Below are 27,986 nucleotides of genomic sequence, written 5' to 3'. Positions count from 1 at the left end.
CCTAGAAAGCACATCCACTTTGCCACTCCCCAACAAAAAGTCCAAGGGAGCGAAACGACTGGGGGCGAAACAGCCGCAATTCGCTGCTGACGTTTTCCCGGTACTAGTGGCGATTCAGTTTACAAATTGGTATGAAACAACTTGGTCTGCATTATGTGTACATTTTTGTGTGCTGTACATCTGTACAGTATCCAACGTAGCGTTTTCCTGTTGCATGAAAGGTTGGGCTTTGGGCTTTACAAGAGCATAACTCACCGAAGGTCATGAGGTGTACCCCTACTATTTCGTTATAGCATAGACATAAGGTGAGTTCTGATTCAATGTTTTTCATTCCTTTCTTTTGGACTGGAGATGGGAGGTTTCGACAGGATTTCTCGCCTCAACATTTCGCTGTACATTTTATACACAGCAAATCATTAGTCTTAAAACTTCAGACGATAAAAGAATACTTCCAAGAAGTTTTCTTTTACCGATTGTCTCAGCCAATATACGTCGATGGTTCATTCGACTAGCAAGTCATCAAATGCACATGACCTGATGCTCCGTGGGCGTCATCGTGCTGGGATTGATATTGACTGTGCCGTGAGAATTGAAGGCCTTTAAGGCCTAGGCCTATATCATATGAACTTCCCTAGGCCGAAGCAATGTTTCAGTAGATACGCCTTTTCGAAAAAGACGAATTGGAGCCATAACAAATCAAATGTGCATCACTCTGAATCAGAAGACAGAACACGTCGGAAGGCCTAAGCCGACTTCAGACAATGCTGTGACCCTTTGTTCCAGGTGAAACGCATGACTGGTAGGCCTACTCATTTTTGATCCGATTATTGTCCCTTTATTGTTTTCTTGTTTCCTCTCATTGCAGATCGATCAACACCATGAACAGATTACGAGGCCTGGGTTGGAAGCGCTGGCTCATGATCAGTAGCGGGGTGGGTGTGGGCAGTTTGGCCCTCTTCGCTGGTCTCCCCAAATATCACGAGTCAAGAAAGGTGAGCATCTTCGGGGAAGTCCTACTCACGTATTGAAAGAATTTCTTAACTGCTTGCATTTGCTTCCACTGTTAAGAAAGCCATTTCATCATGAAATGAATGATAAGATGTGCAGTGCCTCTGGGGAAGCCAATATAACGGCAAGGAGCATACACCTTTCCAGAAATGGGGCGCCGAGTGTCCGAAATAGTGATGTCATAAGGTGAAACTAGGCCTTATGGTGGAGGGACAAAGGAGATAGTCATGGTTGACCAACACACTTGAATGCCTTTAATGACGGACAGGGGGAAAAAGTTAGTTCCAATGCAAGCCACCAATTTCAGGAAGCATGTATGCTTGAATTATATCAGCAGCGTGACGCTACTGTAATTATGTTGTAATAAGCCATTAGGGATTAGCCATTATTATTGTTGTTGTTATGGCTGTTGTGCATGATTGATTTGGTTTGTGCTGATGGTGTCCTGGAGAGGTGCTCCTGTATTTCTTTTGAATTTTAATCACAAAAGACTCTGTTCTTTATACAGAAGACCTCTCTGTTGAGGCAACCCTGGAGTCTCAATCAAACATGTAAACAGTGACAACCAATATGGCAGTGGTACCAAAGGATTATTAAAGGAGGTTCGACTCAACAGTATTTTGGGTTCATATTGGTGGCAGTGTCGTAAATTTCAGTTTCTGCTCTGTAGAAAATAGAATAACTGATCTGGTTTGGTCAAGACTCGGAACGAGTTTACAATCCCCGATCACACCCCAAAAAAGGTCATCGGTTGACTAACGAAGCACCACTGTTCAATGGGTTTATAGTTGAATGCGATCAAACTACGTCATTTCCGATCGGGGATTGTAAATTTTAACCCAAGACTCTGGATTGTATAAAGCAATTTTAGACACATTTTGCCACTATCAATTTGTTATGAATGCTGTTGGTTATTTTCTGGACAGTTGGAGATGGAAAGTTTGCGCGAGAGTCCGCTCTCTGTGAGTAATCTTTTTGGGTCTGGTTCGTGGGACGGGATTCCTGGTCACACCCTGTGTAAATATAAACCCTCCCAGAGTATCCAATTTGTCCACGAGGAATCCACAGACAGGATGAGCAGTCACTGTGTGGTGCCTTGTCAGCTGTCGACACCCTGTCCTCAGACTTCATCCCTTGTTTTATCCCTCAATATCGAAACAGAAAGCTATCAATTCCTTCAGTGTACATTGCAATCTTTCAGCCAGAAACTTGTGCTGTTTGATGAGCAATCAATAGTAAAGAAATGAGACAATTTCAACCTGGAGAGATTCCCCGGCCATACCACCTGTTGCCTAAACTTCACCCTGTGTGTTATCCTATTGAGTGCTACTCCCTCCCAATTCTAAATAATGTCAATTTGCTGTTTTAATGATGCTATTTCTAGGGATTCAGTAAAGTGTTGTATGGATCCTGATAACTTCAACTTGCAGGGTAAAGTGATTGAAATGCAGCCATATTGTCTTCATTGAGAAGGTCCTGTTACTCATGTAGTGATGACCAAGTCACAATAGCAGTTGCTTGTTTGTTGAATGCTTTCTAGTTGAGTGAATGCAGGCAAACATGAAAGGACTTTTGGTTTTGATAGTAGATACATTGTTTTGCTTAGCTTTCACTTATGTTGTAACCATTTTATTTGCAGGCAATAACTAATTCAGTAAGTTTGTAGAGATTGCCATGATTATTGATAGATAGATTGGCTTTTGGTGAATGAGTCCCCAAAACTAAACACATTCTCGTCTCTCACATCTTACATGATGAAGGTTCAAACCAATTGTGTCGTTCGCCTTGTTGTTTCAAACATATTTACTCACTGATGCTGGCGTTAGGAAAGGCAAGATCGGCAATATCTCCGTCAGTTTAGCCCTTTGGCTTTAGTCTTGACGCCAGCGTTGGTGTCAAACTTGTTTTTTACTGAGTCAGCATTGAGCTACAGGTAAATCATTCAAATGTTTGATATTTCTCCACAATGTGGCCCTAGGATGATGTGACCACTGTTGGTTAGAGTCTTCATCACCATAATCAGAGATTGAGCCAGGTTAAATTTTGGGCGAAAAAAATCACCAAAATATTATCTGGCTCAGTCTTTACATGATATGCAACATGTTGGGGAGTAAAGCTGTCTAGAGTTGGCTTACTATTATACTATGGCTTTCTCTGCCGGCAGTGCTCACAAAACAACTGGTGATATATTCTATCATTTTATGATGTCTAGTTTTTGAAGTATAATAATTTTAGCTTTCGATGGTGTTGGTTCTTTTGGATGGAAGTAGTTCGTCTGGCCATGAAGCTAACATACTTACATTGTCTGACATAGAATGGAATTCTTGGGAAGGAATAGTCATGAGATGGTGGGGGGGGGGGGGGGGGGGGTGAAGTTCAACATGTTGATAATGAACAGGGTGGCAAGCCAAATCACAAAAATCCCTATCCTTGGTTTTATGGTTGATGTCCTGGTAGATCTTCCTGTTCTTATCTTGATTACATGGCTGCCCATTTGCTTTATAATTATACACCCAGGAATTTTTGTTATTGTTGGTAAAAACCTTTTTTTTGGCTTTGACTACCTGCATCAAGGACTATGTACATTCTCTAGCACAATATATTTTCATGATTGACCCTGTTTTCTCCCACTTCCATTACAATAGTAGAGTAGGATTTATTTTGTACTCACCCACTTCTGGTAGACAGAGGTATCACACACATGTATAATTAACAGCTCTAAGCTATTGCATTGGCTGAGATCTCCAATGCTGACTATGAACATGGATGAACTTTGCATGTAGTGAATGAGTGAATGAAGTCCAACATAGCATAGCATGGTGAGCTCTTGCGGAAAATAGCATCAGTGCATAGTTCAAACTTCAAGGATAAAAATTTCAAATTCTGATCGTTGTTTTTTGTCCTTGAAAGCTTGTCCATAGCCTTTAAAGGCTGAGCCTTGTTTTTAGAAGGTACATCATTTATGGAATGTTGAGTAGTGCTCTCTGAGTCTCCCTCATGTGGGACTGGGACCTCTCTTTTGAGAAAACACAGCCTTATTATGAGTCATGTTAGTCTCTGACTCTCAAGCTGCCATTTATATGTTGTGTCAAATCCTTGTTTGAGGGTGTCGCTCAGTTTGTGTGAAATATCTTTGAATTTAGCATCTTATCATTCCCTGTCTTCTCTTTCAGAGTATTAGCACATCTGCGAAGGGTCACCAAGTTTTGGCGGCTGAGGAACAATCTAAGATCTCCACCGCACCGATACCTACGAGGGCAAAGCAGTTTGAATCTTTGGATACGGAGGAGTTTGATGTGCTGGTGATAGGGGGCGGTGCGACTGGGTCAGGGTGTGCCCTGGATGCAGTCAGTCGAGGTAATCATGACGTGTAAAGACAAGTTGAAAAAAGCAAAAATTTGGTGGAATGTAAACACTGCCTGACAACATTTAACTAAGTGTTACCCTCAAACAGTTGACTTGTGCAAGATACATGGCATGTGGCGATACATGTAGGCTAGATTTGCTTATTATCATTTCAGTTAGGCTAAGAAATCTATGTACTGCATGCTAGCTGTATAGACTCATGTTGTAGGCCGATGATATTACAGGAAGATAAGTAGGCCTTGAAATGTATCACTTAGCCTACATCAAGAGAAACTGAAGACTTATTGCTTACACAAATTGCTTCATCTGTTTTCTTGATACATACAATACATATAAATGTACCTGTGAGGACTGGCTAATAACATTCACTCTTTGGTTCTTAAGGTTTTTGAAGAAATGTTTTTAGGCCTGTTGAAGATAGTTTTGTTAGAAAATCTGTACAATAAAAGTCTCAGAGACGCAAGGAATGTTGGTTTAATCCTCATCTAAATTTCAGGTCTGAAGACTGCCATGGTGGAAAAGTTTGATTTCTCCTCTGGAACGAGTAGCCGCAGCACCAAACTAATCCATGGCGGGGTCCGATATCTGCAGAAGGCCATCTTCAACCTGGATTATGAACAGGTATCGACTAGAAGCTTAACAAGTTCATCAGATTGTCTTAGAACAGTTATTTTATCAAAAGCTTGGATTGAAATTACTGGCAAATAGTTTGAGGTAACTCTATTGCCAGGAAGTCCGACCGTTTTTGGTCAGCCTAGGAAGTTCATTGTCATTATGATTTGTTTTCTTCCAGTACCGTATGGTAAAGGAGGCCTTGTTCGAGCGCGCCAACCTGTTGGAGATTGCACCACATCTCTCCTACCCGCTACCCATCATGCTCCCAGTTTACAAGTATGTATGGCGGTATCTGTCATTGCAGCAGAACTGATGATGTTGATGAATGTTTAAGTCATGATATCAACTACAGTAGAGTAGACAAAAAGACCTGCTTAGAATCTAACGCCCATAGAGTGGTTCAGACCAGGGGCCTCATGACCGCAAGTCGAGAGTCCAAGCCACTAGGCCACAGCATCTCCTGATGTTGAGCATTTCTTTTGAAGGCATGTCAATTTGATTTTCTCGTCTTATCATCTCTGTTCATTTACAGATGGTGGCAAGTACCGTACTTCTGGGCCGGGATCAAGGCGTACGATTTCGTGGCAGGAAAGCAAATCCTGAAGTCGAGTTACCTGCTGTCCAAGTCTCGGGCTCTTGAACTCTTCCCGATGCTGAAGAGAGATGCACTAGTGGGAGCTATAGTCTATTACGATGGTAGGTAGGCCAGGTCAGGAAGAGAGATGCACTAGTGGGAGCTATAGTCTATTACGATGGTAGGTAGGCCAGGTCAGGAAGAGAGATGCACTAGTGGGAGCTATAGTCTATTACGATGGTAGGTAGGCCAGGTCAGGAAGAGAGATGCACTAGTGGGAGCTATAGTCTATTACGATGGTAGGTAGGCCAGGTCAGGAAGAGAGATGCACTAGTGGGAGCTATAGTCTATTACGATGGTAGGTAGGCCAGGTCAGGAAGAGAGATGCACTAGTGGGAGCTATAGTCTATTACGATGGTAGGTAGGCCAGGTCAGGAAGAGAGATGCACTAGTGGGAGCTATAGTCTATTACGATGGTAGGTAGGCCAGGTCAGGAAGAGAGATGCACTAGTGGGAGCTATAGTCTATTACGATGGTAGGTAGGCCAGGTCAGGATTCAGGGCCAATGAGGATGTAGACGACACGGGCGTGAGACATAGGGCCGTTGTGCGACACACATTCATCAAGAGTGGTATTGGTTTGCTTCCAACACAGACTTTCAACAGAATTGTTTCAGCATGAGAGTGGTTCTGTGGCAGGTTTCAAGACAGTGGTGAAGACTCTCCTCTTTAAAGAGTACTCTTTCTGAAAGCAACAGTGTCTAATAGATTTACACTTTGTTCCAGGTCAACATAACGATGCGAGGATGAACCTGTCCATCGCTATCACGGCCGTCAAGATGGGAGCAACCATCTGTAACCACACGCAGGTGATTGACTTGATCAAAGAGAAGGATGAGAATGGGAAGGAGGTGGTGTGCGGTGCTATTGTCAAAGACAGGATCACTGGTATGGTCTGTCCTTCCTTCTGCTCTCTTAAGTCTTGAGAAGAGGTTGCGTCTTACTGATATTCGCAGCATGGCTCACATGATGAGATGAAACCAACGCGGATTTCTTCCTCCTGCCTTGGTCATGTCAGCACTTCTTGTATGCCACTGTTGTTTTCCCCAAGTGGAAATGACAGTTATTGGTCAGGTATTCTGCCATCTTTGACCAGGCAGGAGGAGTCTATTGGAAGCTACTTGTCAAAGAACGAGGCAAAGTGTCAGTGTGAGGTATCAAACCTCTGATGTCATGCTGCCACACTCCTTCAGATTCCAAACTCATGATCTCTGCCTCCTTTCCAGATGAGGTTCATCGAGTCAGAGCAAAATGTGTCATAAATGCAACTGGTCCATACACTGACTTTATACGAGAAATGGACGACCATAAAACCAGAAAAATCTGTTCACCGAGCTCCGGTGTACATATCGTCTTGCCAGATTACTACAGGTTTGTAGAACGTTGATATTTTCATCAGTAAATAAACCATTGCTACAGGTTATATTGGGACACAACCTATCCAGCCAGACAGTTGAATGTAAAGTGGCATTCACCCAGCAAACCATAATCTGTGATCAAACATTAGAATACACTGGTCGACTGTGAAAAAGTTGTTAAAACAAAATATTTTCCTTGTAGTCCTGAGAGAATGGGACTTCTTGATCCTGCCACAAGTGATGGCCGGGTCATTTTCTTCCTCCCTTGGCAGAAGAGCACTATAGCCGGTACGACGGACACCCCATGTGAAGTGTCAGACAACCCACAGCCAACCGAGAAAGAAATTGAGTTCATTTTGAATGAAGTGAAGAACTATCTTTCTCCTGATGTCCAAGGTAGGTCAATCACAGTAAAATTTTTCTGAAAAAATTCACAAAAAAATTTTTTCTAAAAAAATATCAAATATTAAGGAGCAACCTTTTTTGGTGAATTTTTTTTTGGAAATTAAAAAAAAATTTTTGATGGAAAAAATTTTTTGGACAAAAATGAAACTTTTCCTAAAAAAGTGTTTTTTCCCACAGTTTTGGTGAAAAAAATGTTTGGCCTAAATGTTGGTATAGAGTTTGAATTAGCATGTCTCAATAAAGAATAACCTTAAAACTTGTTTATTTGGACAGTTCGTCGTGGTGATGTTCTCTCTGCCTGGAGTGGTATTCGTCCATTAGTCAGTGATCCCAGTAAAGGCGACACTCAATCGATCGCCAGGAACCATGTGATAGACGTTAGTGATAGCAACCTCGTAACTATAGCAGGTAACGCCATCTTTCCGACCTCTACTGTATTATCAATAGCACTGGGCCGGTCGGTCAAAATCACAAAATTCTCATTATTCCTAACAGTTATGTTAAATATCATTCAAGATGTAATCCCTTCCAGTTGATCCGATTAAAACTTTTCAAGTCAAGACTTAAAGACTCTGTTATGCTGCTGTGATTTTGAAAAACCGAGTCCAGCTGTTCTATCACAAAGCTCATTGGACCTTACCATGAGAAGCTAAGAAGTGACTTGGCAAGGAGTCAGACTCAGATTCGTATGATTGAATCCTGTAGTTCATGAGAGTGATTCCCTTGGTAATCGTTGTTCCTTTGATGTTCTCCATCAAGGTGGGAAGTGGACCACATATCGCAGCATGGCAGAAGAAACCTTAGAGAAAGCTATAGAAGTATGCAAATTAAACACGGAATATTCGTGTCGAACAAAAGGTCTTCTCCTAGATGGTGCTCATGGTTGGTCACCTACGCTCTTCATACGGTTAGTGCAAGATTTTGGACTCGAGAATGAGGTAAGTTTGCTTGGTTTATCTTGGTGGTTCGAGCCCCCCAAGGTATGTCTATTGCTAGTTGATTGCCTGGTCTTTAGAGGAGGCAGTAGAGCATGGCTTCCAGTCCTGGGAGAACCCAGACTTGACCTCTTGATGTTCACAGCAGGGTCATAGTGCTGGGACTCAACAGTGAGAATCTCTATCAATGCCAAGGCAGGCGAGAGGTTATAGTTCTTTATAAAAAAAGTCCCTTATTTCAGAATGAGTCTGTCACCAAACAGTATGAAGAGAATGAAGTGAAACAGAGTCGCCAGGCAGAATTTTTAACAAGCAAATGTTGTCTTGAAGGCCAGTAACTTGACTTGTGTGACTGTCACCGTACATAGAACTTTCCATCATCGGTTGCAGGTTGCTCAGCATTTAGCCAACACGTATGGTGACAAAGCCTTCAAAGTTGCCAAGCTATGCAATCTGACGGGTAAACGTTGGCCAATCACGGGTCGGCGTCTCCACCCTGAGTATCCGTACCTCGAGGCCGAGGTCATCTACGCTTGCCGAGAGTATGCAGCCACTGCCATTGATATCATCGCACGAAGGACGAGGCTCGCGTTCCTGAATGCTCATGCTGCAGAGGAGGTGTTGCCAAGGATTGTGGAGATCATGGCAAAGGAGTTGGGCTGGAGCAAAGCCAGGCAGGAGGTAGGTTGCATGGCCAAGGGGTTGGGCTAGAGCAAGAAACAAGAATCCCGTACCCGGGGGCAGGCTAGAGATCCCTCACAGTGGGTAAATGTAAAGCCTGATGGTTACCAAACTTGTAATAGGACCATGAAGCCTAAAATGATAGGGAATAACCTTAATTGGTGTCCTACTGTTGTGTCTTGCAATAAGACCTCACACAGAAGAAGGGTTTACATATCTCCTCTATATTTCCGTGCAGCATGACGTTGCCTGGGCCAGGAGGTTCCTCTCCAAGGAGATGGGTCTGAATCTTAAACTGCAGTCACAGAACGTCCCCATCAACTTCACCAAGGAGGAAATCAACCGCTACGTGGCCAGATTCAAGTCTCTTGATTATGACGACAAGGGATACATCACTGTTAATGATCTAAGGCGCTACTTTAAGGTATGTGAAACCACTCTCTGTTGACATGGTTTCTTCAGTGTTTGAGGGATAGTTCATTTTGAGAAATTTCCAAATTGTGTGATTCCGGAGGCTTTAGCGTAACCTGTGTATGTTTTTCTTTGAAATTACAGAAAATTGGTGAGAAAGTGACAGAGGATCAACTTCGTGAAATCTTAAACGAAGTCGATCTGAATCGTAACGGTGAAGTGGACTTGGGAGAATTCTTACAGGTTAGTCAAAACAGATCATCTCTCATTTACAACTTCCAATTTTCTCCTCTTATTGCCAAATCTGTTTTACCTCTGCTCTCCCATCAATCGGGGCAATTAAGACCTCCTCAATGTTACATATTCCTGTTTTATGTGTCATTTCGAAATGATATCGCCAGTCACTTGCTGAAAGAGTTGATTTGAGCTTATAAGCTTTAGATCCTGGCCATTCTCTGTGTAGTTTCAGTCGGTCAGTGTTTGTGAGTGGAAGACTGTACAAGTATGAAAATGGGAGGACTTTTCAAGCTGTTTTCTTCAATCTGAAAGTCGTTGTCTACCAATTTGCAAATTTGTGTGAAAAATTTCACAGAAAAATTATTTGAGCAGAAAATTTTGCCTCCTTTTGGACTGGCCATGGTTATAAAGTAGAACTGCTCTGTTAAGAACACTCTCGTGTCTGATGGATGTGTTCCTTAATAGAGAGGTCTCCTGATTAGAGAGGTCAAATTGAATGGAGACAACCATGTTGGAGCTTAACTGGCACCCTCGGGAGAGCACAGTGTCTTATAGACCTGGTGGTCAGATGGTGGTGATAACCATCAATTCATTAACCATGGTTTATAGCCTTCCAAGCAAGGCCAAGGTATCTATAGGCAACCTTCAGCAATGTGAACAAAATTATCGAATTTTTGGTCAATTTTTCTTCTTTGTTCTTTACCAGTTCTCCGACTTTTCTCAATCTTGTCCAAGTTCTCCATTTGATTACAGCAGAAATAGAAAAAGAGGCCGCAAAAGAATCAAACTTATTTTCACTATTTTCCATGATTTTTTACAGCATTATGAAGTAATGGAGGCAAAGTTATCTAAAAGTGTAGATAGATATTTCATTCTGTTGCGGGACGCTGAGCCTTCGGAAGCCAACGTCGACCCTGATATCGCCCATATCTATAGACTATGATGTGCACAGTAAGATGTCGCCACCTTTGTACAGCATACTGTAGCCAGACACATTTTCACGTCCATTTTATTTTTTTGTAGATTAGCAAATAACTTTCGACTCACAAAAAATGACAAAAAAATTTTTTTATTGGAAAAATCTAAAAGAATTTTGTAATCCACCAAAAAGGAATTTTTTTTTTTTTAGAAATTTTTCTTGAAAATTTCGTGAATCACAAAAATAAATTGGCACGCAAATCTTGTGGTTTACAGTCTGTACCGCATGGATTGAAAACAGTGCTAAGGCTCGGTGCATCACAGATTAAGACAAATTGGTTCTCAAAAGCAAGAACTGAAAGAGTTTGCAGCAGGGGCAAGCCTCTTATATGAACTCATAAAAGCATAGTCAGACCAAACTGGTAAGCTCAGCTATCTTGTTTTGGGGTCACTTTGCCGGGGCAATGTAGGCCTAAATAGGAACTTATCCAACGCTCGGGTCAAAGATCTTTGGTCTGATTTTCTTGCTCTTGGGAATCATTCTGTCTTATTCAATCTGTTTCTTCTCAAATCTGAGTGCTTTACTATCAATATTGGCATGGCTCTCAATTCAATATTCATTGTATGGTGTGGACATGGAAAAGAAATTTTGAATTGAAACTGAACAAAATTTGGAAAAATCTCCTTAAAAAATCTAGGACAGATCCTCAGAAGAATATTTTTACCAATTGAGGCTAACGATAGATATTTGCGGAATGAAATTGAATCTACCATGCGAGTTGTAAATCTGTGTTATAACGACCATACCAATATTGAAGTCTATCTTCACTTGACATGCAACATCAGATGACATATTATTGCCACGTCATCCATATTATCGTCTGATTTTTCATTTGAGATAACGTCATGACATGACTGGCGATAATATGTCATCTGACCTTAGCCGGCACCGCACCTCTCGGTAATCTGGGTTCATGGTGTTTCTAACTCAAAACTTGATTGATGCGTCCAATCAGAGCTAACACATCAGTAGCTGTGATATAAGGTGAAACTTTTCTTCCCGTGTAAAGGTGACATGGTTCACATATCTGATGTTAAACCTGTGAATGAAAGGCTGTGTTGTCAATTAACTTTCTCACATATAGTTTTAGCAGTTTGTGATAATCCTCTCACATAGAGCTCACAGTGCTCTCCTTGGTCCTCAAGTGCCCTGATGTTATAGGTCAAATCACATAGAAACGACCCATTTGGGACCAAAATTACCGTTCTTGATAAAGAGGGTGACCTCTTTACAAAGGTGTGGGCTAAGGGAGATTCCACTGTTGTTTGTAATTGAGCTGATGACAAAATGAAGGTAACATACCATTGGTCCTTTCCTGGTACTCTGGCCTGGTGTCTGCTACCTGTCACAATCAGGAGAAGAGATAAGGTCTAGCTTTTCTCTGGTCATGTTCGTCTCTGAGACGCAAGAAGCTGAGGTTTGGATGAGACTGATTTGATTCACATGACAATCTGGGTGTACCTGTCCTTGTGTGTTATCTCTTGGTATCTGTCACACTATAACAGTTTGCATCAGATACAAGGAGTTGATCATGGTGTCAGAATCTCGGCCCAACAATCTTGATGTTGACTCCTCCAGGGACTCTGTGTGAGAAATTTGAGATTCTCGGTTAATGCTAGTAAGGGGTTCTTCTCTAGGTCAGAGGAGAAAGGCACGTGCATGATGGATTGGGGGGTCATGTGGGCATTGGACAAGTTTGGCCTCTCATCTGTCAGCTTAGTCTCTGCCATGTCTTGGGGAATGCACGATAAAGGTGCATTGGGTTGATGTTTCATCCTGGGCCCCTAGTCTCTGGGTCTGGTGGGCTGCATGCAATGACATTTTTCACAAGGGAAGGAGGGGGGTCTTTTTGGTGGGAAATTTTTTTGAAATGTTCAATTTAGGGAATGTTTTAGTCTGAAAGAAATCCTGAGGAGTACTTCATTTGTTTTTAAGAATTTGCTGAAGAATGCCGGCAGAATGATACATTTTGGGTGATTTTGAGAAAAATACCAGAGAAATCTTGGAAATTGTGATGTGTAGCCGATGAAACTCTCCCATTGCTTCTTGTGTGCAATGTGAAGATCCATGGAACCTATTTTAAGAACAAATCCATTTGCTTTTTGCCAGCAAACTCCTCTTTCTTCATTCAATCCTCGTGCTAATCCAATAATTTGCTTATTTTTTTCAGATTAATGTTAGATTAGGAGTAATAGACAGAACACATAATTACACATACATGTAGCGATAACCAACGCTGTCTAATCTTATGACAAATATGTAAATATTTCCTCATTTTTTCCGTCGATTCTGCATGGCTTTGCAAACTCTGGTCAATCTCTAACTGATGTCACTACGAGAGCGCCCCAGAGATTCCTTGGTGTCGTTTCAGTAGTAGTTGAAGTGACGCTGACTGGGGCCAGAATTCTCGGTAGAATGTGCCATTCTCTTCATTCAATCTGTGCTCCTCACACCAATGTTGAGGAAAACAGCAAGACCAACAGAATACAAGACTCTTCATCTCTGCCACAGGACCAATATGGCACTCAACCTACAGTGTGGCAGAGTCGGAATGTAGTGCATCCTTGTTGGAGATTGATCATATATGTGCTTTGCTTGTCTGTGCGGGATAGGAACCATCAAATGCTCTATGTCTCGGAAAGTTTTCACTCAGTATTTGCAAATTGGTGGAGTGACATTTTAAAATTCAAAATTCAGCCTCAGGAAAAGCTTTTGTCCACGATTCCTTTGTCTTGTTACTGCTCATTCAACTTTGAGAAAGAAATGTCTCGTCAAATCTTTTCGAAATCTTATTTGAAATGCATCTAGTAAAAAGTGCTTGGACCAGGGTTCAAAATGACCATTGCTTCTTCTTCAAACATTTAATCCGAAAGAAACATAGTTTATTGAAAGAAGCATCATTCGTCCTAAAATACCCCCTTCCCCTTGTCTTCTATTGGCCTGTGATATTAAGTATTGATATGATATAGTAGACTGTATATACTGTCATGTTTGTAATGGCAGATGATGTTGTAGCTGAGAGTCTATATGGTCTTAGCCGTGTTTAAAGTGACAGCAAGGCAGGAGCTCCTCACTCAGACAACACAGTGGGCCTGCGGTGGCAAGCAGCAACCCCCAGTCGCCCTCTTGTAACAGATGTCACAAACACTAGATAGCTGCCACTCATATGGTCCTCCCATTCTGCCATTAGTGGCCCACCCATTCTTGCTGTCTGTGGTGGGTCAAATTAGGTTCCTCGAAGTTACCAATAGGTGATTTGTCACAATGCATCATTACCATGAATCCTTGTATGAGGAATATTCTTATCACTGAAAACAGGCCACATTTTGGTAGCTGTGCATATTATTCACATGGCGACGCCCCTCAAAGCTCCTGCCTATTGTCCGTATAGACAGTCTCCAGATGGAGTGTTAGTTGACAGCTTCAACACAACCAGCACATCTCTATTAGAGTGTAATACTCTATCTACGGATCTAACTGTGTGTAGGAGTCGTATTAGATTGTAGCCCTTGTCACTGCGGTCATTCTCTTGATTCTGATTTATACTGACCTTGAAGAGCCACCTTGGGAGGACAAGGGTGGCAGCTGGTCCAGCCATCTTTCTCTGTGATTCCACATAAACACTGGGTCTGTTGTTGGCCTGTAACTGGCATATTCAACAAGGGTGTCGGTGATTCCACAGGTCGGTGTATTCAGGAGGATGACCACAGTGCCAACATTAACTGTATTTGTGTCTGTATATTATAGAGAGTGGATAACTTGGTTTTATTTCTGTATGAAGCTGAAGTGTGAAAATGTTAGGGTCCTTTCCCGATAAATTTCCTCATTTTAGAAATGTTTCTCAGGTTCTTGTTTCGTGAGTATTTCGATTCAGATGATTGTACTCTCTCAATTGTACTTATGCAGCTTTTAAATCGCAGCATCACACTTTCACAGTATGTAACCTCGCATGGTGTGCACTGATATGAAAATAGCCATGCCAGTTTTCACCACACTGGCTTGTCTACTTGCTGCATTGCGAGGTTTATTTCTGATTACCTGTTGGACAGATGTAAACAAAGTACGCGAACAAATCACATCTTTAATTGATGAATCGTTTATCATATTTGACGCTATTTTTCAGACAATGAGTGCAGTTCGTACGGGTGCTATCACGCTGAGCCGATTCAGTAAACTAGCAGACGATCATTACGAGATGTCTAAAGAGCAGACGACAATCACAGTCAACAGGAGCGGTGGTGGCCTCTAAAATGTGGAATACGATCATCTGTAGTGATGATGTTATGATTTCACTTCTGGGTTGAAAACTATGTCAGATTTGAACAAAAGGTGGAGAATAATATTAGTTAGTCGTAACCTGAGGCTTATAGATTAAATAGGTGATCACACAACTGTATGTCAAGCTGGTGTGGCCTGATCTTACTTCAAAACACATTAGTTTCTAATCATAATTAGAATGTTTTAATTGTTATTATTTATTGTAGAGGAATGTCTAGTTTTACGTGTTTGTAGATGACATCATAGATGTCAGAATGTGAGAGCTGCACTGATTGTATATTTGCCATGTTGTGAATATCTAATACTGTGAATGCACAAATGTGAGACCTCAGTCAATGAGTGCGGGTAATAGGAGGTCATCTCTAATGTGCATGTATCGTTTTCGACACAGAAATATATTAACTACCACTCCTGGCGTTTGATCAGGGAAGTTCAACTGCATTTTGTAAGTCAGTTTGGCCAGTCTGTTCTTAGCTATGTGTGCTCTTGAACTATTGCGATTAGTGGAAGGTGGGGCCATTTCTGGTCACAGATTGAGACCTGGCCTCAGATCATAGACCTGATGACTATGACACTGGAGTGTACAAAGATATTTTTCTAACTTTAGTTGTAAATTCCATCAGTTTTCACAATTCAGGGATGTGTCTATAGTGTTGTTACATTAGAAAAGCAGAGATGCTTGTATTATATTACCAATTGTTTACGGCAAAAGAGGTGTTTAAAGGTTTGGTTATGACATAAACCTTCGAATAATACATCTGTACAGACAACCACTTAGATTGTTCAGGGTCTGCGCTACCCTGAACAATCAAGAGATCCCTAGTTTCAAAGCCCTTAGCAGTCAGCATTAGACTCAGGGAGGTCTTGAGATACTTACTCAACCCTGCAGGTGGGTAAGTGGCTGCCAGTCAGAAAAGCACCTGAAGTTTTTGCTACTGAATGATTTCGGGCCGGATAGACTAGTTAAAGTGTATTTGAAAGATAACCTCTACTGTAGTGAACTTTATTTGTATTTTGAAACTTTCGTCTTGCAATATTAGGTTATTCATTTGAATATTTTAATTAAGGTCTACATGGATTGTTTACTTTTACCTGTAAAATTTGTAAATATAATGTTTTAATGAATGTACATGTATCTTTGCATTAAGTTTGAGTTACTCAATGTTATGGAGGTCGTTTAAACAAAAGTTGAAGTTGTTTACAATCTCTCGGCTGCAAGAGAACCTCCTGGTTCACGACACTTGACACTCAAAGACACAAAAATAAAAAAGTGACAAGTTAAAAGTGACCCTGTCAACTCTATTTAAACCCGTGCTTGGTCCCATGTACTCTATGTAAACCAGTGCGTGGCCCCATGTAAACTCTATGTAAACCCGTGCTGGTCCTATGTACTCTATGTAAACCAGTGCTTGGTCCCATGCAAACTCTATGTAAACCCATGGTTGGGGCCCAATGCAGCAACACCTACTTTGTGGGTTATGATAATTTATAACGATGCCTTGTATTTCTACAGCTGTTTCTCATGATAAACAATAAACTATAATTTGTCATACAAATTGGTCATATTCTTTAACCCCACAATAGGAAGGTCCTTTCTTGGCATGGAATTCAGAGTGTCCCTTCCCTGACTATTCCTCCCGTGGTCTAATAATGTTCCCATGGTGATAGAAAGTCACAATGGAAGCATTCCTTACACTTGACCCCTACATGAGGGAGGTCTGCCCTCGCCACGGGGCGGAGAGTGTCCCTGCCCTGACTGTTTATATCCTCTGAACAGTCGCTCTCGACATCACTGTCCTCGAAGGACGTCTCACTGTCTGCCTTGATGCTGTGATCCGACTCCTTTTGAAGTTTATACTTGAGATACTTGACCGCCACACGAATGCTCTGGTTACACGTGAGCCCGAGGATGACGACCAGGATGACAAACACCAGGAAGCCCACAATCCCGATAAGGGCGTGGTCCGGGATGGCTGGAGGGGATGGATGAGTAGGAGGGTAGAGCGAGATTTCCATTGCTAAAATGACAAGTTGGAGTCATTAGAGATACACTCCAGAGGCAGTGGACTGGCCATACACGTCACAACTAAAAAAGGAATTGACTTCTTCTGCACCAAGAATATGGACACAACTACCACAATCTCCTAGCGAATCTATGGACAACTGAACACTCGGTCACCTACCGCAATCCTCTAGTGAATCAGTGCATTTCCCATCTGCGCATGTGTGCCTCAGCTCGACACTGTAGTAACAGGACTTCGGGATCCCTGTCTCTGAAATGAATAGGGCCTTGGATTAACGATTCCCAGGAGGCTGCGATGTCTTGGAATAGTAACTTGATACAGTACATCTCCACGTCCATGACACTAAACCTCTCTAATAACGTTGTCTTTTCTTTTCTTAACGTCTCTATTGCTCACCTCTGATGACGTAGCTAATCCTCCATTGTCTTGCTGACTCTGACTTCGTCTTGGTGGAGCAGAACTGCAGTTCGACATTGTTCGACATTGGGACGTAAACATGACCAGTTAGCGACCCAGTGAATACATCGGCCGATTTGTTGCCATCTTTCATTAAAATATAGTCGCATCTGGAAATATATGTATGGCCTTGAGGAGAGAAAAGCCCTGAAACCCAGTGTAAAAGAATTATGCAAGTCCGCCTACGGACCTTGGTTCCTTGGGCCCCCATTCCTTAGAAAAGGTTGTCTTACCCGGACTTCCGTTCCTGGGCTACGATTCCTATATAAAAGGTAGGACTTGGATTTCTTTTATCACAGCAGTGACAGAAATTAAAGTCTCCCGTTAACCAATGTCCGCACCCATTTGAATTGTATACAAAATAGAAAAACTATGGCATATAATAGGACATGCGTTCAAATATCTAAGGTTTTGGAATTATCAGATTAGTGCCAGCCAATCACTCGTAGTGTAGTGGTCATGGTCCCTGCCTGGTAAGCAAGAACTGCAGGTTCGATTCCCCCCTTGGTCTACTCTTTTTCTTTTTTTCCTTGTCACCTCTTGCATAATCGATTACAATCATTCGACTGATTGATCAATAAAGGAATGGGTTGATCACATTCAAACCATGATCATCAGTCTAGCCCGCATTCCTAGGCCTACAAAACGCACGTGGAAACTTGTATTGGCCTTCATTCCTGTCGAGATGTCTACCAAAAGAACAGCTCATGACCCAAACCGTATTTTTCGCTATCTACGGACCATGCCTATCCAGCTCGTTGCAGTTTCTCGAGGAAGCGGCAAATCCGCCGAGCAGCAAAGAACAATTTCAAGGTAAGCTTGGACTTGGATTCCTAGGAAAGCAGGTCTGAGGGACTTGGATTCCTAGGAAAGCCGGTCTGTGTGACTTGGATTCCTAGGAAAGCAGGTCTGAGGGACTTGGATTCCTAGGAAAGCCGGTCTGTGTGACTTGGATTCCTAGGAAAGCAGGTCTGAGGGACTTGGATTCCTAGGAAAGCCGGTCTGTGTGACTTGGATTCCTAGGAAAGCAGGTCTGAGGGACTTGGATTCCTAGGAAAGCCGGTCTGTGTGACTTGGATTCCTAGGAAAGCAGGTCTGGGGGACTTGGATTCCTAGGAAAGCCGGTCTGTGTGACTTGGATTCCTAGGAAAGCAGGTCTGGGGGACTTGGATTCCTAGGAAAGCAGGTCTGGGGGACTTGGATTCCTAGGAAAGCAGGTCTGGGGGACTTGGATTCCTAGGAAAGCCGGTCTGTGTGACTTGGATTCCTAGGAAAGCAGGTCTTGGGACTTGGATTCCTAGGAAAGAAGGCCTGGGGAGTTAGATTCCTAGGAAAGAAGGTCTTGGGTCTTAGATTCCTAGTTTTTTTCTAGTAATAGAAGACATAGTCCGCCTAGGACGCTGATTACTAGATTTCGGACCTACATTCCTAAGGAGTCACGGTCCTAGGACATTGGTTGCTGGTAACCTAAGTCCTAGGACTCCAGCTCCTAGTCGTCCAGGACCGTAGGACTTCGATTCCTAGGAGTTAGAGTCCGGCGGACTGCAGCTCGGTAGGACCTGGAATACTTTTACACCGGGGTGAAATACCCATGTGCGGCCTTCAAAGTATATAAGACAGGTCAGAGATCAACTTGTTCCCTGGACACTATGCTAGGTGTAACAATTATATGCCTTAGAGGTTAAGGGAATTAGACAACATTCATGTGAGAAACAAGAAGAACTTCCGAGGGACCTTTTCATTGTCCGAAACCCCAACCGCGGCCGTAGGCCCTATAAGCAGTTGCCGGATGTCCCATGAGAACTCACCCCTGTTTCTCACCACACCTTTTCTCCAACTCCAACGCCGTATAATTACTGAACAATTCCCCATCACAATCAGGCAGGTCCAAACTCTCAAACCCAAAGTCAATATAACAGTTCTGGCAGGTAGTGAGCGCGACCCGACAGGCGGCTGTCTTCGGCAAGTACGTCCCTGGCCAGTTCGGGGATGTGATGAGACCAGACGAGTCCAGTTCGGGAAAGAGGTGCCGAGTGCCGCGGCCACGCCCGAATTCACATGTCGTTGTGATAACTGAAATAAGAACGACATAAGAACAGACAGCCGATATTTGCCCAATGATATGATGACTCGGTTATTTACCAAGACAGTTGGAGAGGCAAATGAAGTTCAAAGGTGCAGAGAGTGGCTCTTTATAGACCATTAAAACAGACTTCGATCCACTGCGCTGTTGACTTAGGCCTACGGGGGGGGGGGGGGGGGGGGTTATTGTATCATTTGCGAAAAAAACGAAAAATTTTTTATTCGCCGGGGTTCGAACCCATGACCACCCAGCCTATAGCGCAGCCCTCTAACCGCTGAGCCATCAGGGCGTTCGTGTTTGACCGAGATTTTTTGCAATCTGAAGACAAGCCTTAGAGTCATACGCGCCATGATTGTGGCTAGGTCACGCTGGCGGAAGAGTAATTGGGTACAAATAGTTCCAAGGTAACCGTATAACTCGATATTTCAATAGATATTTCTTGATATATCGTATATATATAGCTCGGTGATTTAATTGAAAATGTTTGCAGTTGATTTAAATGTTTGAATGGTTTAAAAACAAAATTTTTAGAAGCGAGGTCAACAGGGTCAAAAGAAATAGTTTTTGGCGCCAACGATGTCGGCAATGGCAGATTTGAATTAAGATTCGAGTCGATTCTTTTGGAAGCCGAAAGTGCTGATGCACAGGGCAATTGCATTTAGAAAGCTCCGCCGACTGATAGTCAAACCATTCCCTGGAGTGCTCGAACACCTGGAATCAGTGTGTACTTCAGCTTGAATAGTTCGCGGGTGAAGGGGTTTTCTTCATGATAATATTGATAATGATAATAATGATGATGGTTTAAGAGCGCTGGCGGATCCAGGAACTGGAAGAAGAGGGAGCGTGCACTGCATTTCTCATAAAAATTGCTGCACTACAGATGTGTTCCAAAATTTCATGGTCAATTTCAAAGATTCTATATCAATTAGGGGGCGTACCTAGGGTGCACCCCCTTGGATCCGCGTTCATGGATGAAAATGGAAAGAAAGCTTTTTAAAAAAATAAGAAAAATAAGATTCGCCAGGGTTTGAATCTAATTCGAATCAGCGCCTAATAAACGTTCCTGGATGAAAAATGGAAAGAAGACCTTTTAAAAAAACGAAAAAATACATTCGCCGGGGTTCGAACCCGTGACCACCCAATCTAAAGCGCAGCGCTCTAACCGCTGAGCTATCAGGGCGTTCATGTTTGGGGTAAGATATTCGGCAATCTGAAGACAACCCTTAGGGTATGCGCCATGATTGTGGCTAGGTCACGCTGGCGGAGGGGTAATTGGGTACAAAGAGTTCCAAGGTAACCGTATAACTCGATATTTCAATAGATATTTCTTAATATATCGTATATATATAGCTCGGTGATTTAATTGAAAATGTTTGCAGTTGATTTAAATGTTTGAATGGTTTAAAAACAAATTTTTTAGAAGCGAGGTCAACAGGGTCAAAAGAAATAGTTTTTGGCGCCAACGATGTCGGCAATGGCAGATTTGAATTAAGATTCGAGTCGATTCTTTTGGAAGCCGAAAGTGCTGATGCACAGGGCAATTGCATTTAGAAAGCTCCGCCGACTGATAGTCAAACCATTCCCTGGAGTGCTCGAACAGCTGGAATCAGTGTGTACTTCAGCTTGAAAAGTTCGCGGGTGAAGGGGTTTTCTTCATGATAATATTGATAATGATAATAATGATGATGGTTTAAGAGCGCTGGCGGATCCAGGAACTGGAAGAAGAGGGAGCGTGCACTGCATTTCTCATAAAAATTGCTGCACTACAGGTGTGTTCCAAAATTTCATGGTCAATTTCAAAGATTCTATATCAATTAGGGGGCGTACCTAGGGTGCACCCCCTTGGATCCGCGTTCATGGATGAAAAATGGAAAGAAAGCTTTTAAAAAAACGAAAAAATACATTCGCCGGGGTTCGAACCCGTGACCACCCAATTTAAAGCGCAGCGCTCTAACCGCTGACCTATCAGGGCGTTCATGTTTGGGGTAAGATATTCGGCAATCTGAAGACAACCCTTAGGGTACGCGCCATGATTGTGGCTAGGTCACGCTGGCGGAGGGGTAATTGGGTACAAAGAGTTCCAAGGTAACCGTATAACTCAATATTTCGAAAGATATTTCTTAATATATCGTATATATATAGCTCGGTGATTTAATTGAAAATGTTTGCAGTTGATTTAAATGTTTGAATGGTTTAAAAACAAAATTTTTAGAAGCGAGGTCAACAGGGTCAAAAGAAATAGTTTTTGGCGCCAACGATGTCGGCAATGGCAGATTTGAATTAAGATTCGAGTCGATTCTTTTGGAAGCCGAAAGTGCGGATGCACAGGGCAATTGCATTTAGAAAGCTCCGCCGACTGATAGTCAAACCATTCCCTGGAGTGCTCGAACACCTGGAATCAGTGTGTACTTCAGCTTGAAAAGTTCGCGGGTGAAGGGGTTTTCTTCATGACAATATTGATAATGATAATAATGATGATGGTTTAAGAGCGCTGGCGGATCCAGGAACTGGAAGAAGAGGGAGCGTGCACTGCATTTCTCATAAAAATGCTGCACTACAGGTGTGTTCCAAAATTTCATGGTCAATTTCAAAGATTCTATATCAATTAGGGGGCGTACCTAGGGTGCACCCCCTTGGATCCGCGTTCATGGATGAAAATGGAAAGAAAGCTTTTTAAAAAAAAAAAAAGAAAAATAAGATTCGCCAGGGTTTGAATCTAATTCGAATCCGCGCCTGATAAACGTTCATGGATGAAAAATGGAAAGAAAACCTTTTAAAAAAAACGAAAAAATACATTCGCCGGGGTTCGAACCCGTGACCACCCAATCTAAAGCGCAGCGCTCTAACCGCTGAGCTATCAGGGCGTTCATGTTTGGGGTAAGATATTCGGCAATCTGAAGACAACCCTTAGGGTACGCGCCATGATTGTGGCTAGGTCACGCTGGCGGAGGGGTAATTGGGTACAAAGAGTTCCAAGGTAACCGTATAACTTAATATTTCGAAAGATATTTCTTAATATATCGTATATATATAGCTCGGTGATTTAATTGAAAATGTTTGCAGTTGATTTAAATGTTTGAATGGTTTAAAAACAAAATTTTTAGAAGCGAGGTCAACAGGGTCAAAAGAAATAGTTTTTGGCGCCAACGATGTCGGCAATGGCAGATTTGAATTAAGATTCGAGTCGATTCTTTTGGAAGCCGAAAGTGCTGATGCACAGGGCAATTGCATTTGGAAAGCTCCGCCGACTGATAGTCAAACCATTCCCTGGAGTGCTCGAACACCTGGAATCAGTGTGTACTTCATCTTGAAAAGTTCGCGGGTGAAGGGGTTTTCTTCATGATAATATTGATAATGATAATAATGATGATGGTTTAAGAGCGCTGGCGGATCCAGGAACTGGAAGAAGAGGGAGCGTGCACTGCATTTCTCATAAAAATGCTGCACTACAGGTGTGTTCCAAAATTTCATGGTCAATTTCAAAGATTCTATATCAATTAGGGGGCGTACCTAGGGTGCACCCCCTTGGATCCGCGTTCATGGATGAAAATGGAAAGAAAGCTTTTTAAAAAAAAAAGAAAAATAAGATTCGCCAGGGTTTGAATCTAATTCGAATCCGCGCCTGATAAACGTTCATGGATGAAAAATGGAAAGAAGACCTTTTAAAAAAACGAAAAAATACATTCGCCGGGGTTCGAACCCGTAACCACCCAATCTAAAGCGCAGCGCTCTAACCGCTGAGCTATCAGGGCGTTCATGTTTGGGGTAAGATATTCGGCAATCTGAAGACAACCCTTAGGGTACGCGCTATGATTGTGGCTAGGTCACGCTGGCGGAGGGGTAATTGGGTACAAAGAGTTCCAAGGTAACCGTATAACTCGATATTTCGAAAGATATTTCTTAATATATCGTATATATATAGCTCGGTGATTTAATTGAAAATGTTTGCAGTTGATTTAAATGTTTGAATGGTTTAAAAACAAAATTTTTAGAAGCGAGGTCAACAGGGTCAAAAGAAATAGTTTTTGGCGCCAACGATGTCGGCAATGGCAGATTTGAATTAAGATTCGAGTCGATTCTTTTGGAAGCCGAAAGTGCTGATGCACAGGGCAATTGCATTTAGAAAGCTCCGCCGACTGATAGTCAAACCATTCCCTGGAGTGCTCGAACAGCTGGAATCAGTGTGTACTTCAGCTTGAAAAGTTCGCGGGTGAAGGGGCTTTCTTCATGATAATATTGATAATGATAATAATGATGATGGTTTAAGAGCGCTGGCGGATCCAGGAACTGGAAGAAGAGGGAGCGTGCACTGCATTTCTCATAAAAATTGCTGCACTACAGGTGTGTTCCAAAATTTCATGGTCAATTTCAAAGATTCTATATCAATTAGGGGGCGTACCTAGGGTGCACCCCCTTGGATCCGCGTTCATGGATGAAAATGGAAAGAAAGCTTTTTAAAAAAAAAGAAAAATAAGATTCGCCAGGGTTTAAATCTAATTCGAATCCGCGCCTGATAAACGTTCATGGATGAAAAATGGAAAGAAGACCTTTTAAAAAAACGAAAAAATACATTCGCCGGGTTTCGAACCCGTGACCACCCAATCTAAAGCGCAGCGCTCTAACCGCTGAGCTATCAGGGCGTTCATGTTTGGGGTAAGATATTCGGCAATCTGAAGACAAATTAGTTTATTAATCAAAAGGCCCGGAGGGCAAAGGTACACATGGTACAATAGAAATACAATGATTTTGATTGAAAGTACATAAGACATACAAAGGATACATGACAAAAGTAACAATATAAAGTCTACTACCGGGGTCAAACCTGGAGTAGATACTAGTAGGTGGGAGAGAGGAGGTCCTTATTTTATGCGATCAGAAAAGCATTTCTGTAAAAATGATGATAGCTTCTGACAAATTCCAGGGTCCTCATTTGAAAGAAGCCAGATAAACTTATTTCCTGGTGAGAGACCTGAAAAGTTGATGTTGTTCTCATTGATAACTGAGAAAAAATCGTTCCTTGAAGCATCATATTTTGGGCAGGCAGTTAGAAAGTGAACCTCGTCTTCTATTGAAGTCCCATCACAAGAACACACCCTCTCTTCAACTTTAAGTTTTTTGTATCTACCTCTTTCAATGGCTAGATCGTGACAGCTAATGCGGAAACAACAAAGGGATCTTCTTAAAGAAAAACTTGAAATTGAAGTCAGATATTTCTCACAGCAGAGTTGCGTTTTGAAGGACCTATAGGACCTTAGGGTACGCGCCATGATTGTGGCTAGGTCACGCTGGCGGAGGGGTAATTGGGTACAAAGAGTTCCAAGGTAACCGTATAACTCAATATTTCGAAAGATATTTCTTAATATATCGTATATATATAGCTCGGTGATTTAATTGAAAATGTTTGCAGTTGATTTAAATGTTTGAATGGTTTAAAAACAAAATTTTTAGAAGCGAGGTCAACAGGGTCAAAAGAAATAGTTTTTGGCGCCAACGATGTCGGCAATGGCAGATTTGAATTAAGATTCGAGTCGATTCTTTTGGAAGCCGAAAGTGCTGATGCACAGGGCAATTGCATTTAGAAAGCTCCGCCGACTGATAGTCAAACCATTCCCTGGAGTGCTCGAACACCTGGAATCAGTGTGTACTTCAGCTTGAAAAGTTCGCGGGTGAAGGGGTTTTCTTCATGATAATATTGATAATGATAATAATGATGATGGTTTAAGAGCGCTGGCGGATCCAGGAACTGGAAGAAGAGGGAGCGTGCACTGCATTTCTCATAAAAATTGCTGCACTACAGATGTGTTCCAAAATTTCATGGTCAATTTCAAAGATTCTATATCAATTAGGGGGCGTACCTAGGGTGCACCCCCTTGGATCCGCGTTCATGGATGAAAATGGAAAGAAAGCTTTTTAAAAAAAAAGAAAAATAAGATTCGCCAGGGTTTGAATCTAATTCGAATCCGCGCCTGATAAACGTTCATGGATGAAAAATGGAAAGAAGACCTTTTAAAACAACGAAAAAATACATTCGCCGGGGTTCGAACCCGTGACCACCCAATCTAAACCGCAGCGCTCTAACCGCTGAGCTATCAGGGCGTTCATGTTTGGGGTAAGATATTCGGCAATCTGAAGACAACCCTTAGGGTATGCGCCATGATTGTGGCTAGGTCACGCTGGCGGAGGGGTAATTGGGTACAAAGAGTTCCAAGGTAACCGTATAACTCAATATTTCAATAGACATTTCTTAATTTATCGTATATATATAGCTCGGTGATTTAATTGAAAATGTTTGCAGTTGATTTAAATGTTTGAATGGTTTAAAAACAAAATTTTTAGAAGCGAGGTCAACAGGGTCAAAAGAAATAGTTTTTGGCGCCAACGATGTCGGCAATGGCAGATTTGAATTAAGATTCGAGTCGATTCTTTTGGAAGCCGAAAGGGCTGATGCACAGGGCAATTGCATTTAGAAAGCTCCGCCGACTGATAGTCAAACCATTCCCTGGAGTGCTCGAACACCTGGAATCAGTGTGTACTTCAGCTTGAAAAGATCGCGGGTGAAGGGGTTTTCTTCATGATAATATTGATAATGATAATAATGATGATGGTTTAAGAGCGCTGGCGGATCCAGGAACTGGAAGAAGAGGGAGCGTGCACTGCATTTCTCATAAAAATTGCTGCACTACAGGTGTGTTCCAAAATTTCATGGTCAATTTCAAAGATTCTATATCAATTAGGGCACCCCCTTTGATCCGCGTTCATGGATGAAAATGGAAAGAAAGCTTTTTAAAAAAAAAAGAAAAATAAGATTCGCCAGGGTTTGAATCTAATTCGAATCCGCGCCTGATAAACGTTCATGGATGAAAAATGGAAAGAAGACCTTTAAAAAAAACGAAAAAATACATTCGCCGGGGTTCGAACCCGTGACCACCCAATCGAAAGCGCAGCGCTCTAACCGCTGAGCTATCAGGGCGTTCATGTTTGGGGTAAGATATTCGGCAATCTGAAGACAACCCTTAGGGTACGCGCCATGATTGTGGCTAGGTCACGCTGGCGGAGGGGTAATTGGGTACAAAGAGTTCCAAGGTAACCGTATAACTCAATATTTCGAAAGATATTTCTTAATATATCGTATATATATAGCTCGGTGATTTAATTGAAAATGTTTGCAGTTGATTTAAATGTTTGAATGGTTTAAAAACAAAATTTTTAGAAGCGAGGTCAACAGGGTCAAAAGAAATAGTTTTTGGCGCCAACGATGTCGGCAATGGCAGATTTGAATTAAGATTCGAGTCGATTCTTTTGGAAGCCGAAAGTGCTGATGCACAGGGCAATTGCATTTAGAAAGCTCCGCCGACTGATAGTCAAACCATTCCCTGGAGTGCTCGAACACCTGGAATCAGTGTGTACTTCAGCTTGAATAGTTCGCGGATGAAGGGGTTTTCTTCATGATAATATTGATAATGATAATAATGATGATGGTTTAAGAGCGCTGGCGGATCCAGGAACTGGAAGAAGAGGGAGCGTGCACTGCATTTCTCATAAAAATTGCTGCACTACAGATGTGTTCCAAAATTTCATGGTCAATTTCAAAGATTCTATATCAATTAGGGGATGTGCCTCTGGTATTGATGTCATGATACGTGGACCATTACCACAGATTTAGATGTCCTACGGATTCATACCGTGGCCCTTTATTGTATATCTGCTAGGGATGACCGTGTTCTTCAGAAATTACTTTTGCCAACTAGGGACAACCACTTCAGTTTCAAGTTTCTTCCAATCGTTATCAGTCACCTCCCAATTTCTTGAACTACATGATTGTCGAAGATGACCAGCTTACCTCTCTGTTTTGTTGTTGGAGTTGCATTGGAGAAGCTCACTCCGCTTGTAACGAGAAGTAAGGACAACAGTCTGGTGCAAACTGTCCTCTCCATATATCCATTTCGGGGACCATGTGGACTTACACAGAAGGTTTCCTCATTCGATTTTCGCATCGAAATGATTGGGCTAAATGCGCCAAGAGTCGTATAATGCGCAAGTATTCAGAACTGAGTTTCTGAGTGTAGTCTATCGACTAGTTGTCTTTCCGTTTTATCTCAGTTGTCTTCAGCGTGGAGCTGCTGAGTCAATGCAGGTTACGCCAATAAGCGTCAGGTCGTATCCAAAGTTGAAGGGTGTCCCCATCAAGTCGTTATATAAGCTCGCCTGAACCTCACGGTCTATTCAGTCCCCCTTTAAATGTATAGCTGGGGTGATAAAATGCACAAACCTGGTCAGGATGTTCCTAGCTTTATCCTCGAAGAGTTTTGATATAAGTTTGTGGTCGTCCTCAGCAAGTTCATGTCAGTATGTTCTGATTGTCCTCTTGATTCACTCTATACGTCCAAGTTTCGGAGTGCCTTTGCCTGTCCCTATAGAGAGTTATGATATTTTATGCGGCTAATTGAATACCTGTCCCAGCTAAGACCAAGCGAACCGGACACTGACACTCGTGATACATGTATATCTAAATCGTTT

The 27,986-nt window shown here is 42.2% G+C and overlaps 2 protein-coding genes across 8 annotated transcripts; one reads left to right on the top strand and one right to left on the bottom strand.

Annotated features, from left to right (window-relative positions):
- The first annotated feature begins 178 nt into the window (after positions 1–178).
- On the top strand, positions 179–16,462 carry LOC135499472 (glycerol-3-phosphate dehydrogenase, mitochondrial-like). Of its 7 annotated transcripts, XR_010449300.1 has the most exons (19): positions 179–305; positions 866–992; positions 1,935–1,970; positions 2,648–2,662; positions 4,182–4,365; positions 4,871–4,995; positions 5,168–5,265; positions 5,522–5,685; positions 6,349–6,510; positions 6,849–6,993; positions 7,183–7,376; positions 7,659–7,793; positions 8,145–8,323; positions 8,711–9,001; positions 9,240–9,425; positions 9,557–9,655; positions 10,470–10,600; positions 12,799–12,887; positions 14,752–14,768. XR_010449300.1 is itself a non-coding variant. In XM_064790228.1 (18 exons), the coding sequence occupies exons 2-17, from the start codon at positions 879–881 to the stop codon at positions 10,590–10,592; spliced, it is 2,250 nt and encodes a 749-aa protein (XP_064646298.1). In that variant the 5' UTR covers positions 179–305; positions 866–878; the 3' UTR covers positions 10,593–10,600; positions 14,752–14,884. The 7 variants fall into 7 exon arrangements, 6 of the variants coding, with proteins under 6 accessions (XP_064646298.1, XP_064646302.1, XP_064646297.1 ...); XM_064790228.1 differs by lacking the exon at positions 12,799–12,887 and having other exon boundaries at positions 14,752–14,884; XM_064790232.1 differs by lacking the exon at positions 10,470–10,600 and having other exon boundaries at positions 14,752–14,881.
- On the bottom strand, positions 16,431–27,986 carry LOC135499474 (uncharacterized). The gene is made up of 5 exons (XM_064790233.1): positions 27,310–27,986; positions 19,195–19,459; positions 17,327–17,496; positions 17,090–17,179; positions 16,431–16,924 (listed from the first exon to the last, which is right to left on the bottom strand). Exons 1-5 carry the CDS (start codon positions 27,461–27,463, stop codon positions 16,551–16,553), a joined length of 1,053 nt encoding a protein of 350 aa, XP_064646303.1. The 5' UTR covers positions 27,464–27,986; the 3' UTR covers positions 16,431–16,550.

This window comes from Lineus longissimus, chromosome 15, assembly GCF_910592395.1.
Source record: "Lineus longissimus chromosome 15, tnLinLong1.2, whole genome shotgun sequence".
Lineage (NCBI taxonomy): Eukaryota > Metazoa > Nemertea > Pilidiophora > Heteronemertea > Lineidae > Lineus > Lineus longissimus.
The sequence above is the reverse complement of the archived record's forward strand: the minus strand, read 5'-3'. Positions and strand labels throughout refer to the sequence as shown.

Coding starts and splice junctions, on each gene's coding strand:
- LOC135499472 (XM_064790227.1), top strand. CDS start 879: ATGAACAGATTACGAGGCCTGGGTTGGAAGCGCTGGCTCATGATCAGT. Junction 6,994..7,182: donor GTCTTGCCAGATTACTACAG/GTTTGTAGAACG, acceptor TTTTCCTTGTAG/TCCTGAGAGAATGGGACTTC. Junction 9,656..14,751: donor ACTTGGGAGAATTCTTACAG/GTTAGTCAAAAC, acceptor GCTATTTTTCAG/ACAATGAGTGCAGTTCGTAC.
- LOC135499474 (XM_064790233.1), bottom strand. CDS start 27,463: ATGCGAAAATCGAATGAGGAAACCTTCTGTGTAAGTCCACATGGTCCC. Junction 17,497..19,194: donor AGGTGTGGTGAGAAACAGGG/GTGAGTTCTCAT, acceptor ATATATTTCCAG/ATGCGACTATATTTTAATGA. Junction 17,180..17,326: donor GATTAGCTACGTCATCAGAG/GTGAGCAATAGA, acceptor TATTCATTTCAG/AGACAGGGATCCCGAAGTCC.